This window comes from Bactrocera latifrons, unplaced genomic scaffold, assembly GCF_001853355.1.
Source record: "Bactrocera latifrons isolate USDA-ARS-PBARC rearing strain unplaced genomic scaffold, ASM185335v1 scaffold_357, whole genome shotgun sequence".
Lineage (NCBI taxonomy): Eukaryota > Metazoa > Arthropoda > Insecta > Diptera > Tephritidae > Bactrocera > Bactrocera latifrons.
The window spans coordinates 125,582-140,586 of record NW_017536998.1 but is presented as its reverse complement, the minus strand read 5'-3'; the positions used below and the strand labels follow the sequence as shown (position 1 = coordinate 140,586).

Here is a 15,005-nt window from a genome sequence, read left to right as displayed (position 1 = left end):
ACATGCTTATAACATTGCATGTGTGTGATGAGCGCGCAATGGCGGTGGTTGTGCGTTTGTTTTATGTCGACATTAAAGGGTTTTATGCACGTTTCATTGCGGAAACAATTAGCCAACGGATTTACGCTTCTCACTCGACAGTCGCGCACTTGTGAATGCAAATATGCGCGCTCACTGATACAGATACACGCCCATGGAGCATTGTGTGGCCACTCGAAATTATAAGAGCGTGTTCATTTTTCGGTTTCGAAGTGCGCGCCATTAACATAGCAGTATAGCAGTATCTGGTAAGAATGCCGTTCAAATTCATCATGCGCAAGCCCATTAAATTTAAATTAATATTGTATTAAATATTAAAGAGCAGCTTTCCCATCAAATTTGCTATATTTCGAATAAACTAAAGGAAAGCTCAAAAATTATTTGTATTTAGTTTCTACTAGAGTCAGGTAAAAGTCCTAGTAAGAAAGGTGTTTTCAAATGTGGTGTAGGAGCAACTTCCTGCTGGAAGAGACAAGTCCGAAACCTTGGTGCGGTAAGTCTGGTTTGCTATGCATATCCAAGCAAAGATTTCATGCTCAGCTGCATAATGCGTTTTAGGCAAAGTGCCTCAGGTATTTACTTATCATTTATTAAGACATAACTTGCTCAGCTCATATCGACATGTATGTTTGTGTGTCGAAGTAAGGATGTGCTAGGTGTTTTGCTTGTAGTCAGATAGCTTGCTGGCTGCGAAATGACAACTTCTTGACAACCACAAATATCAAGAATGTGTCTTTCAGGTCACTGCACTCGGCTATCAGCAGCTGTACGCTTGGTTTGAGTGAATTGAGGAATATCAGCATACATTTTATTACATATATTACCGTGATTACAGACAAGCACTGACGAGTTGGCGAGTAAACCACAGGCACATCCACATAGCCAGCGCAGATGGCACAGTGACAGAGTGAATTGTGCATTAATAAATGCATGCATATTCTAATTTGGCTAAACATAAATACATAATATTAAATTGCGCTGCTGTTTTTGCTCGCATGAGTGTGTGTGAATTTAAAGCGAAAAGGCACAAGCATTTATGTAAATATCACTCGTATGCAATATTCATGTGTCATATTCCGGAGGTCTTCGCCGCAAAGTGGTCGTCGCCCAGTGACAGAGCGCCCAGCAACGACAGCGGTAGGAAGGAAGACGGAAGCAGCAGAAATAAAATCATTTCAAACTTTGTTGGCTGGCACTTAGCCTGCTGACACTTGGTTGCTCATACGCCCCGCGCTCCCAGGCACATGCCATTCAATGCTGCTGAGGTAACTTTTAAACACCGCCCTCATGATATTTACAATTTAAACTTATTAAGTAATAAATTCTGTTTGTTATTTATTTGTGGTAATTGAAAAACTTTAAACTTTACAGTAAATTGTTTTCGAGCCTCCTCTCCGAGTGCCGAGTGTGGCTTACAAAGGCGACGGGCAAAAAACACTGTTCGTTTGATGAGAACAAACTGTCAACAGTTACTAGCACTTGTTGTTGTTTGCCATCGAAGTCTATATGAAACTTTTTGCTTCCTTCTTTTGGCGCTCTGTTTCTGTTAATATTTTTTTTTTTATTGCTTTTGCTCTGCTCTTGTCGCCTTCTATGGCTGGCCATCCATCATGCGCCTTGTAAGCGCCAGCAAATATGACAAACCGAATTTGCCGCCAAGTCTTTGTAGACTTATGGTTGTTATAAAACACATGTATATTATATATTTATATGCCTACTCATTTATATAGTAAATAAACATAAACTACATTTCGCATATAATTCGCTGGGAGATTTAAGACCCATTTTGCATTAGGGCAGATGCTATATTTGTATTTTTGTTGTATTTGTTTGTAACGGTAAATGTTGTTTATCTTCATTTAGTCTATTTTTTGCAAGACAAGCACTTTACCGCCCGTACTCCTAGTGCTCCATTCGGACAAGTTGACTTCGAGCTCCCTGAGCTACTTTCATATAATACTATTTGACGTTGTTATCCCACAGCGTGCTGCTATGCTCTGATGTGTATGCATTCTCATGCCAAAAGCCCGGAGCTGTATATGGCTTGAGGCTACCGAAGGCCATTTATTATGCTCGGTCACAAATTCACACGCTTCAAACACAAATAGTTGTATGATATTGTTATTTAAATTCCCATAATTATTTGCAATACTAAATATTTGCGCATGTTTGTGTACAAATAGGAGTGTGTTTGTGTGTGTGTGTAAAGTCAGACAAACACATGTCATTGTTACTTAAATAACCAGTTTAATTAACATAAATGCTCAGTATGGCGTTTGTAGAGTTGTTGTTGTTGTAGCGTTGTTGTAATGTTTGAGCATTTGCGGCAAACCGAAGTTAACAACAACTGCTTATGTAGTAGTGCGCATGCTTTTCAATAATTGATTGAGGAAATGCCAACAAAACCGAATGCAAATATGCCAGATAACAGATAGCAGGAAGAATGGAAGGACAAAACATGAAATCATGTGAATTTCTATACAATTTTGTATTGACTGGCGATCAGTGATGCTCAGTTAGACGCCATCGTCTATTCAGGTTCAGTATTCAAGTGCTTGTTACTGGAGAATTCAATAACTTTTCACCTTTGTTCGCAAGCCTCACAAAAAGTATTAATTAATAGATGTTCATTTAGTGTAAAGGTCAAGGAACCCAACAACGGCAGGGTACAGTGTGGGCGGATGTGGCCGCAAGCAAGGACCAGCTATAGGCGGCGCACACATTTCGCTTGCGTTTTATGAAGTTTTAAGGCATTTTAGTTAAAGTAATTATCTGTGTGTGTCCTCTCTGCGCCGTGTGTTGCTTAAAGTTTGATACAAGCAATTTAGTAAAATGAAACACTGTCTTTTGGTTTTGGTGCACATACATCTGCTGCGGTCTGCGCCTAAATGACAATTATGTGCTTTGAGTTAAGAGCTCTTGGATTTCCAGTCACTAAAAATCGCTGTGTGCGTTTGAAATTGCCGCCAATGCTAAGCACCGTGCAGTTTAGCTTTAGCAAACCATCATTTGTTAGTGCGCTCGTGTGGATATCAATCCAGGAGCTACTGCAGTCAGCGTGCTGTTGACAGACTCCAATGGAAATCTGTGAACTCGTTCTTCTTCTTCTTCGACTTAGTCTTCTTCTTCTTAATTAATGTCTTATATCGGCTAAAAATTATATACTCTTTGATGAAATTTAATTTGATGCTTCAAATATTGTCGCATCCGTTGGAAAAGCACAGCAGCTGTTGCGTGGCTTGTCTTGTCTGCTTTAACCTTTTCAACTGGAGTGGACTTGTTGCAGTTAAGTTAATTCAAAATGACGAAATTCAGTTCGCATGCAACATAACAATCGAACTGCGGCAATGCAATTGTCTGCGCAAAGTTAGCAATTGATTTGGTCCAAACTGGCCTTCCGTACAACACAACAACAATGCCCGGCAATTCGTACTTTGTAGCCGTAGAAATTAATGCTCGTGCAACGGCGCGGTCGGAGGAGCGGCAGATATGCTTGCATTAATGAACAGCTGGTAATTTTCTGTACTTTGTGTGTACTTCCTTTCGATATTGCTTATCTACGAAACTAATTTATTGCAAATAATAGATGTTATTGTAATTTTGTTGTAATAGTATTCCGTTAAATGCAAATATGCAACATCTGCTTACTTATAATTATCCGCTAGAGCTATGTTATACACAAATGCGGAAATATAAGTATGTATAGCTCACCATTGTCGTCGTATATGATGCGAAAAGAGTCCGAATGCAGATGGCCGAAAAACTGTCCCTGTATGATTGAGGAATACTTTCGCACCAATTCCAGGTAGCGTTTATTATTCGTTTCGGTGAATGTGGTGCGGCCATTTTGCTGCAAACCGATGTGTCGTTCATCCGATCCGGGTGGAATGTGTCCCACAATGTAAACCTGTAGAAACAGAAAGTGACATAAGTTGTAAACAAATTTTACTTTTTAAGTATGTAAAGTCAACAAAGTTTTAAGAGATGCATTTCCTTTTCAAAGTTATGTTTGAAAATATTATATATGTATATATTAATTCTAAGCTGGATCCTAAATGCAGTATCTACCGACAGTATCAATCGTAAACGTCAGCAGAAAAGTTCACTTTTAAAAAATAATAAATACTCTAGCAGGTTATAGCTTCCTGAAGCTCCTTTCAATGTTTTAATGTTTCGAAAAAATATAGTTAGGAATGTGACTCCAAAAGCTACATCATAACGTGCCTTGAAATACGCGGCAATAGTCGTGATTATAATAGATAGATGGTAAAGATTGAGGTTTTTCACCGCAACGTACGGTCCAGGTCCAAGCATTGTTGAACAATCCATAATCAGGTGTTCTGGAGTTTCCTGTTCCATGTCGCAAAACCGGTAGTTTGCGCAAGAGACTATGTCCATGTTCGACAAGTGCTTCCTAAGCCTACATTGCCATGTAAAAAGCGCAACAAGGACGCTGAATTTGTCTCGTGGGAAATTGATTATTTCCTTAAACCTTTCGATATGCAGCTCCTGAAGTTTGCTGTCATTCAGCACATTGCCGGCTACACTTTTATGCCCCGGCACTCAGATCAGGTGTACCCGGTTGCACACTGATAGGCAGTTCAGCCGTTCTATGTCACTTTTAGTGCTTGACTGCCGCTAAATAAGGCGTTAAGCTGGTTGCGATAGATCCGGTGGAGACTGAGTTCTGCGCACTGACTTATAGCAAAGACTGCTATTTGAAAATGATCGGAAGGCATTTCATTGGTACAGATAGTTTGGTATGCGGTCCACAATGCCTGCTTCAATGTTTTCCTGTGTTTTTGAGCGGTCGGTGTATCACTGTATAGTGCTGCCTCTCATCAGTTTATCGAGCGCGGAGTCAATCCTCTCCACCTTGCTGTCAAGAGAAACTCTTTGTAAAGTAAATCCTCTTTGTAACATCATCCCTTGGAAGAAAGGCCAGTGGATGGTTTTCTCCTAGGGCTTTCATTTGTTGAGTCGACATTAACTTCCCTTTGCCGAAACCGTCTACTGCCATTAGCAATATCGTATGTTTCGCTTCCTGTTTAATCACTAGAGGCAACGGGGTGAGCTGCAGTATGGCTTCAAGTGCTGCAGTGGAGCATTGTCCCTGAAGCGCAGACAAAGGCGAGCCTTTGCAGCATGATAGTTGCAGGCCTAACGAAGACTGCGTTGCCTTCGGTGCCTAAGCAATCGCTCCATAATAATATTACTCACGATCATGATATTCAGCTAGCTTACGATACTTATACAGCATTAGATCCACATGCCTACTCCTCCGTAAGGTTGAGTCTAAAGTGAGTCCAAGGAATTTTGCCTCTGTAGACACCTCAAACTCCTTGCATCCAGTGTTAGGGGCCTCAAGCCTGGAAGGAACCCTTTTACTAAGCGAATAAAAGGGACCACGATGGTTTTAGCCAGGTTGATATTTTGCTCTCCCGTATTGCACCATCCCTTTGCTTGTCTTAAGCTCGGTAGTACTCCATGGCCACCAGCATTCTCAAGGCTTGGATTGGGACAAATATTCGTACCAGTGGTGAAGGCGTTATAATTTCTATGCTCTTGCTCTGTCATTTCTATTAGCCTCCTTCATTGACTTACTCGCAAGTTCTATTTTCGAAGCGGTAGTGCTAGAAGAAGCTCTTTAATTGGAAATTTCAAGTAACTATAATAAAAAATAAATACCCAGTCACTTTAAATTCAACCACAATGCAAATAAGTGGGCCAACAAATAAGTTTATTAGCATTATAGGTATTACAGGTGCTAGTAAAATGCATAAGTACCGACTTAATACCCATTTAGGGCTCCTTTAATACATAAGTAAATACCACACACACGGCTCGCACGGCCTGAATACAAACAGTTCAGCAGTCGTGTATGACAAAGCTTAAATACATAGACCTAATTAACAGGCTAAGCTTCGTGTCACGCGCTGAAACATTTTAATTTCAAAATTAAACATCAACAGTTTAAAAGAACATGCAAATCTGCCGCCGAATGCCGGCTAACTACCGTTTCAGGCTTTCAAGTCAACTTGTTTAAATATAAATGGTTGTACGAGTACATGCACGAGAGTATTTAAGATTAAATCAGCTCTGGCGATGGGGCACAGACAGAAGACAAAGGAAGTCACGGAGTTGTATAAGTCGGTATGTATATACCATGCACAGAGGCCTGTGTTAGATCTCATGTTCATGGACACACGCGCACACATACCTAATGTCGAAACGGCGTTGCCCTTACTCTCTTGTACCCCGGCTCGTTGCGGTTGAGGCCGACTTAGAAGTTAAACTATTAATTTGCACACAAACGACGAGCAGAATTGTAGTCGAATTAAGTAAAAGGCAAGCGTTCAATGTTCTGCTTTAAGTGCTCTGGCTTTGGAACAATAAAAACTACAAAAGCAACCGAGTGTAGCCTTAAGAGGCAGCGGCAGGCGAATAAACGGCACTTGGCCTTGTAGGAATAATTTACTACACCGCCGTTTAGAGCTTTAACAGGGCATGACGAGCAAAGAGCACTTGCTTTTAAATGTCAGCTGTGCTAAAAAGTACTAAAAGGTCCAGAGACACGTGCTTTGTGTATAAATAGATTTTATGTGGAATTTTAGTGAATGTTTTATCTTAGTAGACATTTTCCTCTTTCATACAAATCCTTTAAAATTAAATGGACTTTTTCGGTTTTAGAGAAGGGTTCAAGACTGGATCATACTCTGGTAGAAGCCCTGAGGGGATCTAGTGACTGATGTCTAGAGCATATTGGAATTATGGAGGGACCACTTCTTCAGCCTGCTAAATGGCGGTGAAAGCATAACACTTGAAGATGGAGGACTTGTTTCCCCAATTGATGACGATGGAGCAGTAATTCCACTGTCCAAACATGAAAAAGCTCGCATGAAGAACAACAAAGTTGCGGGAGCCGATGGATTGCCAACAGAGCTACTCAGATAGAATATGGTCGAATGAAAGCATGCCCGATGATTGGAATTTAAGTGCGGTCTGGCCAATCCACAAATTTGCGTTAACTATCGTGGGATAAGGCTCCTAAACATCGCATATAAGGTTCTCTCGATCATATTGTGTGAAAGAATAAATAGAATATCGGCACACACTATCCCTTTACCGATTTCAAAGTAGCTTTTGACTACACGAAAAGAAGTCTGAATTTGATATCCCCGCAAAACTAATACGGCTGTGTGAACTGATGTTGGGCAATACCAAAAGATCTGTCAGGATACGGTTGGACCTCTCCGAGGTCTTGACACAAAACAAGGTTTGGGACAAGGCGACTTCTGATAAGTCGACGTTACAAGTTTTCGAGAGAAAGGTTCTGCGGAAGATTTTATTTATAATTTTTTGCACTGGCAACGTGAATATCGCATGCGATGAAATGATAAGCTGTACGAGATATACGACGACATGGAAATAGTTCAGCGAATTAAGAGACAGCAGTTAGGCTGAGTAGATCATATCGTCCGAATGGATATAAACACTGCAGCTCTGAGAGTATTTGACGCAGTACCCGCCCGGGAAAGCAGAGGAAGAAGAAGTCATCTACTCCGTTGGAAAGACCAGGTGGAGGAGTTGAATAGCATGTCCTGTGAAACTGTTAATTAAAATAGAGTAATAGCGACAGATTTTTAAAAGTTAATATATTTGGTTCATATATTATATAATGAAATGCAAATGAGTACCTTCTCGGAATCTTCGATGAAAAATTATACCTATTTAGAGAAACTCAAAATAATCGAGAGAGTTTTGCAGCTACTGTTTCTGTATTAGTCTTTACAACAAAACGCCGCACGTGAGGTCCAAATGCAATAGACAATTTTTTCTGCGCATTCTGTGCCAGCCGGAGTCGCAATAAATAAGCAGCTGTGTATGCCGGCTTAAATTGTTGTCCTTTGGAAGCTTATTAAGCTAGTTTGTGCCCAACCGCGGCGCCACTTGTTTAACTAGGCCCATTACTCGCGTTCCCTTGCGGACAGCATTCCCTTTATCCTTTATTTATTTATGTGCGCACACTTGGCTCTCCTTGCAGCCACACTACTGCAGGGACTCTTTAATCTATTTATGTAAATTTGATCCCATTTCGGTTCACATTCGCCGGGGTTTGCTCTCAACAGCGAACTTTTCTCAAAAGCCACTTTACCTTTGTTGTATACATTTATATAAATACAGTTATACAAATACACAAACACCTTTTTTTGAGCTTTTTAGCAGACAGTGTTCTTATTCTTCGCCGACCGGGCTTCAGTATGCAGGGGGTATGCAGGAGTATGTGTAAATGTGGCTTGTCTTGCCACACTGGAATTAAGTCAACCGCCAAAATGGGAGAAGCGAGTAAATTATTTAAATGAGATAAACATAAACTGCAAATCTACTTATGCCGTTCTTCTACAGGCGATCTGAGGGCATCGGGAAGGGTTGGCTAAAATGTGCTTGTTTGACCGCTGGAAAAATTGCTCTTAATCACTGCCACACTTGGCTGCAGTTAATAAAAAGTTCTGGGCAAATTTAACTATTGCCGACATGCCCAGCAGCTTTTGTATTTTATGTGGATTTGTATCGCTTCTTTATACAAATTCTTACTTCATACAAGTAAATACGTGTAAGATTAGCTCCCTTTCGGTTGTAACTGTTCGTGCTTTTGTTTTCTTTGTGCGGTTGAAGCGTGGTGTTAAGCTTTTTCATTGCTCGGGAGTGCATTCCAAGGCGTAGAACGATTTCTTTTGTAGATTGGGTGATTGGGGTCTCAATGTATCAATGTGTTTTTTGTTTGCGATTGTAGCCACAACAGCAAAATCGGTTAGGTGCCGTTAATTGCTTTATCAGACCTTTAATATACTTTATTACAAAATAGTATGATTTCGAAAAGATTAGAGGTTGAAGTTCAGCGTTTATAAACTATCCTTTACTTACTATGCCAAAGCCATGTTACGTACATCTTTCATAGTTTAACATTTATTTCTGATCATAATTTGCTTAATTTTTTCTCGAACAATTCTGAAGCAAAACTCAACTCGAATAGCAGGGGACTGAAGGCTGTCTCAAATCGTTTTGTTTATTAACCAATATATTGCTGAAGATTTCTTCTGCAATCCATATGTATGAAAATAGACCAACGCTCTCTTTGTGAGCTCACTCTTCTAGGCATAGTTACATTAACCGAAATATCTTTGGAATTTTGCAAGTTATAGCTCACCTTGTTTTGACAAAGCCGATGAGAAACCGTTGTCTAAAACGCTCAAACAAAAAATGCAACCAAGCATTCTAGAGGCAACACGAAAAACTGCTTTCAGAATATTGTTGGTATTTGTGACACAAAAGTACCCGGAAATTGTAAATAAAATGCCTTCAATGATGTAATGCGCTTATGCCAACGATTTTTGTAGTCTTCCAAACACTTTTCAGAAGCACTTTTTGGGATTTCCTCCAACTTCTTCTGCGGATTTCGATCTCTTCGATCGACTGAAAACGGTTTCCACATAATTTCCGTTTGGGGGACAATAAAAAATCACACACAGTTATATCTGATGAATACGGTGGTTGATCGATGGTATACATTGCGTGGTACGGACTTAAGTAGCTGCTGTAAATAAGCTGGTCGGCAGATCGCGCTCATATTTGTCGTATTAATTAAAGACTGTTCTACCAACTTTGCAAAATACACCATTTAGAAATATAAATTATCCGTGGAATTTGATTACAATTTCCGGGTGCGTTTTTGTCAAAGTATTTTTTAAATTTTATTTTAGTGAAAATATTTATTTAAAGCCTTAAAATTCAAATTTATTTAATCAATTCATGATTTGTTTATGTACAAGTGTATGCGTGTATATTTTATAAGTTTACTAATGGATCCGGCCTCGCATTGCTGTAGTATACAATTACACTATTACTTATATAATAAACTATTCAATATAGCGAAAATTTTATTTACGAATAAAAAAATAGTGGAAAATGTTTTTGTCGATATAAGAATCTAAAGGATAGTACTTGAGGATAATAGAAATAAATTTCATTGAAAAAAAAAATAACGAATTTAAGGCTGCTTTCTCAATGTCTGTGTACCAGCCTTTCTGTCCAGTTAATAGAGTTGTCCGCTTAATATATTGTATTTAATAAACATCAAAAAATGTGCATGGTTAAAGTATATGTCTGCTTAATAGTGCGTCCATTTAATAGAACTCTCACTGTGTTTTTTATTTACGAATTGTTTTTACTATCTTATCTTCTAGGTTTCCTCAAACCAAACATAGTGTGCTAAATTGTATTATAATCAGTAGTTTAGTAGTTCAGGAGTCCTTCGCGGACAAACAATGTGGCACGAATTTTTTATATATAAAGATATAACAATACTTTCGTAGCAGCCATATATTTGAGTAAGTTCCGAGGTAAGCAACTTATAACAAGTAGAAAGTAGTAAAACTAGATATGCCATCAAGTGTGCTTAATTGAGAGAGTGGGGCAGTTATCAAATTGCTGGCCTTTGGCATTAAAATCGATACAAAACTCTTCTGCACTAAAACTTGTTATATACAAATTTATAGAAACCTGTCTAGTATATAGTGTATGATTTACTATTTGCAAATAATACACCTATACATATATATGTATATGCATGTACTATATAACAAAACAGTTGTTTTTATTGTTACATATTATATTAATATGTACTGTGGCTCTGTGCGGGGGTCTAATAGTGACATTGGTGTGGTTTACGCCAGCTCAGAATTGTATTTTCCACTCTTGCGGTTTAAAAAGGATTAAAGTGGTTTAAAACATGTGCAACATGCACACGGAGCGGCAAATAAAGAGCAGAAAATGCATAAACAAAGGTGCTGGGAAAAATATATTATATTTGGTTTCATTTCGCCGGGTGTGCCAAACAAATAAGGCCCGCTGCCTCGCTTCCGCCGTGCCCGCTACCATGCAGGCAAAAGATAAACTAAAATTTTGCAACAAACTTCCTGCTCGTAGATATTTATTTTGGCCAATTGCCCACCTGGTGGCGAAAGGTTAGTGACCACCGATGCGTCTTCGAATGCGGCCTTTGTTGCTGCCTGCTGCCAACGGGCGTGTGTGCGTGCGTGCGCCAAGGCCCCGAGACCAGTGCAGCTCGTGCCGCTTACCCTTGTATACATTTTGTAATGCAGCGCACTTAAAGTAGATTATGTTATTAACAAGTGACCTCCATGGCAATTGTCTGTCTGTGTGAAGGTATGGGGTCACCGCAGTGCATGTGTAACGGTATTTTGTTTGCAAACAAATATGGGCATGTGTTAGTGTGTTGTTCTGTTATTGCATGAAGTTGAATGGGCATTACGTCTGTCTTGCAGCACTTGCCGCCAGGGACCAGTAAACATCCGTTCAGTGTTCAGTGTGAGACATATGCCAACTAAATTAACATGAGAGGAAGATATTTTTAAACAAATCAGGAAATCTCAAGTGAACATTTGTGTTCGAGTTTTGATTAGGAAAATGGATTTTCATTTATTGAAAGTTGTCATGGTCCGTTAATATGTTGTTGTTATGCAAACCATTGCAAATAGGAAACATGAAATCACTGAGAACGTAGCGGAGTTCGTTGATGCCGTATTACTCCCTTGAGGAAACCTGCGGCAAGATGAGTAATCGTTAGTATAATTCGACATCACTGTGTTTTCGGAGCAAAAACCTTTTCTTACCAAAATCTCTGCTCTGCGCTCCTCTGTGCTAATTAGGCGCTTTAAGGGTTCATATTTCACTGAAGCGGTGAGACAGCGGCTCAGTTTTGTCCTTTCTTTAGGCGATAATCTTACGGTTTATTACCGCTGTCAACGCGTTTGTCCGAAGCCCTCGCATTTTAGCACTCTTTCTGGCGGTACCGACTGTTGAGCGAGATTTTGTGTCTGCTAGTAACTCGACTCCGAAAAATTGGAGTTCGTGCTGCACCCACTCGGGTTTCGCAACTTTAATTCAGCGGAGCGGCAAATGGACTCGCATCATTCATTGTGATTAACTAACCGTTGTGGCTTGTTTGGGTCCATAAGCATTGCGGAGGAAAAGCAATAGGCTAGTCCGAAATTATAATATGCAGGTGGTGGCAAGGTGGTTGACATTCGCTTTCGGATACGAGCTGCAGAAACTTAAGCTTTAAACTTCGCAGTCGAGCGTCTAATTTGATGGCACTTGTGTTTGCACTTGTGTCTCACGTCTTGCTTCCTTTTCTTGCTGCTGACCTCCTTTGCATTGCTAATTTGTATGCAATGTAGTAGCAACAGCAACAACAACAACAATGTGGCACATTGCGCCATTTCCATTCAACTGAAGAAACAACAAAAACAGACACAAGCAGTTGCCACTTGAAATCTGTGACTCGCCCTCCTTTCGCCCTGAGAGAGACATCTCAGTCCGAATGCCGCTTCAGCCATCCATTCAAATGTCCGGCCATCCAATGGTCCATCTGTTTATCTGTCGCACTTCAATGTTGCATTAGTTGCCGCCCTGGTGTGTTCGCTTCCCGCCCGGCCAACCGTCCGCCCGTTCGTGCGCCTGCCAGCTGCCGGCGTTTTTCATCTGACTTTTGTTTTTGCGAAGTTTTGTTGTTGATGTTGGTGTATCTTTAGTGTGCACCTAACTCATCACTTAGGCAGCCGGAATTTAATTAAAATACCAAAGCGGGTTAAGCGCATGAACAGCATCAGACTACAAAGCAACTACACTGCCAACAACAATGGCGGCAGCAGCGTGATGCCGTGACCGGGCGGCAGGCGTGAGCAGCTTGCAACACAACGTGCAACATACATCTGTACGTGCGCATTCTAGAGCACGGTAATAGAAAGAAATTGTTAACAAGCTGCTGTCTGTCCGTCTGCTAGTCTAATTTTGCTGCTTGTTCTGCGCACACACACACACGCCCGTACTCACGCAAGTAGGTGTGGGCTGTGTGTGAGGCTGCGTGATTGCACGACCTCTTGCGTGCAGCCTTTGTCTTCGGTCTTAAATTAGCATTGCATTACTTTTCAATGCGAACTCGCCGGACTTTTGGAAAAGAAAAAGTTTTCCCGCAATTTAAATACTTTTTACTCTCTCTCTCTCTATCTTCGGCTTGTTCGGCACCTTTCTTTGATTTATGTTTTCTTTTTGCCGTTATTTTAAGTGGTTGATGACAGATAAACAAACACGGAACGCACAACACAAAAGATCAACTTAACAAGAGACGAGCGAGTAAGTTTGTTTGCTTTATTTTCTCCATGTGATTTGGCGCTTCAACAGAATTTTTCGGCTTGCCTTCCTTCTCTGTGTGATATTTTACTGCGTTGCGAAATAATTTTGTTTTGACAAGTCAACTAATTGCACAAAGTCTAAATGAATGGCCAAAAATTACATTAAAGTAGCCTTCAAAGTCGGATTAAAGGGTCGAGCATTTGAGCCAACTTATTCAAAGTTAATGAACCCATCTGAGTTCTTCAAGGGTAGTGAAAAATCGTGCAGTGATTAACAAGAAAAATCATATGCTTTTGCCTTCTTAATTAGTTTGTTAGGGTGTGCCGGTCTACGATATTGCTTATATTAGCATTTACATCCAGGTCGAACATGGAAATTCAATAGAAAGTTAAGAAGCCTATGAGTTCCGTAGATAACTAAGATGGTGGGAGAGTCTCGAAATCGGCTTGTAGTCGTTTTAACTTTGAATGGATCTGCTACACAACACAGACGGCAAAGTGTAGAAATCCATAACTCAAATGTTTGGGTAAAATTTGTTTTAAATAAAAAGTCCACAACAACAACTTTTGTTGCACGAAATCTAAAATTTATTATTAAAAGCTAACTCTAGATTGAGGCGGATTGAGACTCTTCAAATGTGTCTGCAGTTAATCTAAAAATGTAAGACAGAGCGGAAACGATTTCTCCTAATTTTCGGCAGTTTTCAAGCATAAATCGGCCGATACTGCTACAATTTCACATTCGATATTAGTACGAAGTACGAAACCAATCGTCGCTGACTTGTTTACGTAGACCATAGACCATATACTTGACGTAGCCCCACAGAAAATAGTCTTACAGAAACGGCGTCAAGTCGCACATCCGACTGGGCCATTTCGTGAGATAAAACGGACACCAAACTTGGTTTTCAATAAATCGATTTTGACGTTCGCTGTGTGGCGGGTGCCGCCGTAACCACATATTGTTCCAGTCGATATCATCCAATTCGAGCCAAAACTATTCGGTTATCATTGAGCGGTAGTGATTTCCCCGACTTATGGAGTACGTGTGGCTTGCTGTCTGACCAATGACGCATATATTGCTTGTTGATGAAGCATTCAGCTATAAATGAGCATTATCGCTGATTTTCAAGTTGCTCTTGTTGCGGGTCTTCCGCAATTAATACGCTAGCGGCAGCAATATTCTCAACAGTAGAGACACTTCTTTATCCCATTGGAACGGGAACATTTTGTACTGTGCTTGGGCATTCAAATTTTTTCACAGGTCGCTTAATTGTTGATCTAGCACGACGACCATAAATTGGAGGTAGCGCTCCTTAAGTTGGGACCACTGACTCCGAATTGTAATAACTTCGACTCGCTCTTGGTTCGTATGTATCTTTTTAGTTATTTACTATCCTCATCGGTCTATATTTATAGCGTCAAGTGGGGACCGAAGATATCTTAACATTATTTATTTGGTTGAAAGTGAAAGCTGAGTTACAGTTAGTATATTCATAACTGTTCCCTTATTACAGTTGCCTTGTTTCACATTTTCCATAGAATTGGTTCCTACTGCTCGAATGACATCTTCATTCACCTAGTATTTATGTTTAATTTTTATTTTGGCTAAATTTTTTAAGTTTAGATGAACATTTGCTCCTTTAACCATTATAATATAAACTTAAAGAGCTTAACATTTTTGTGTTCAGGCATTCTGTATTGGTTGTCATCTAATAATTACTGGGTTTTTTTTACTAGGAACAAAATAAT

The 15,005-nt window shown here is 40.0% G+C and overlaps 1 protein-coding gene across 1 annotated transcript in view; it reads right to left on the bottom strand.

The window, feature by feature from the left end:
* Positions 1–15,005, bottom strand: part of LOC108971727 — a 103,972-nt gene that overhangs the window by 8,398 nt on the left and 80,569 nt on the right. The window contains exon 7 of the mRNA XM_018937978.1: positions 3,751–3,946. Within this exon, the coding sequence (XP_018793523.1) occupies positions 3,751–3,946 (196 nt within the window). The remainder of the gene's footprint in view (positions 1–3,750; positions 3,947–15,005) is intronic.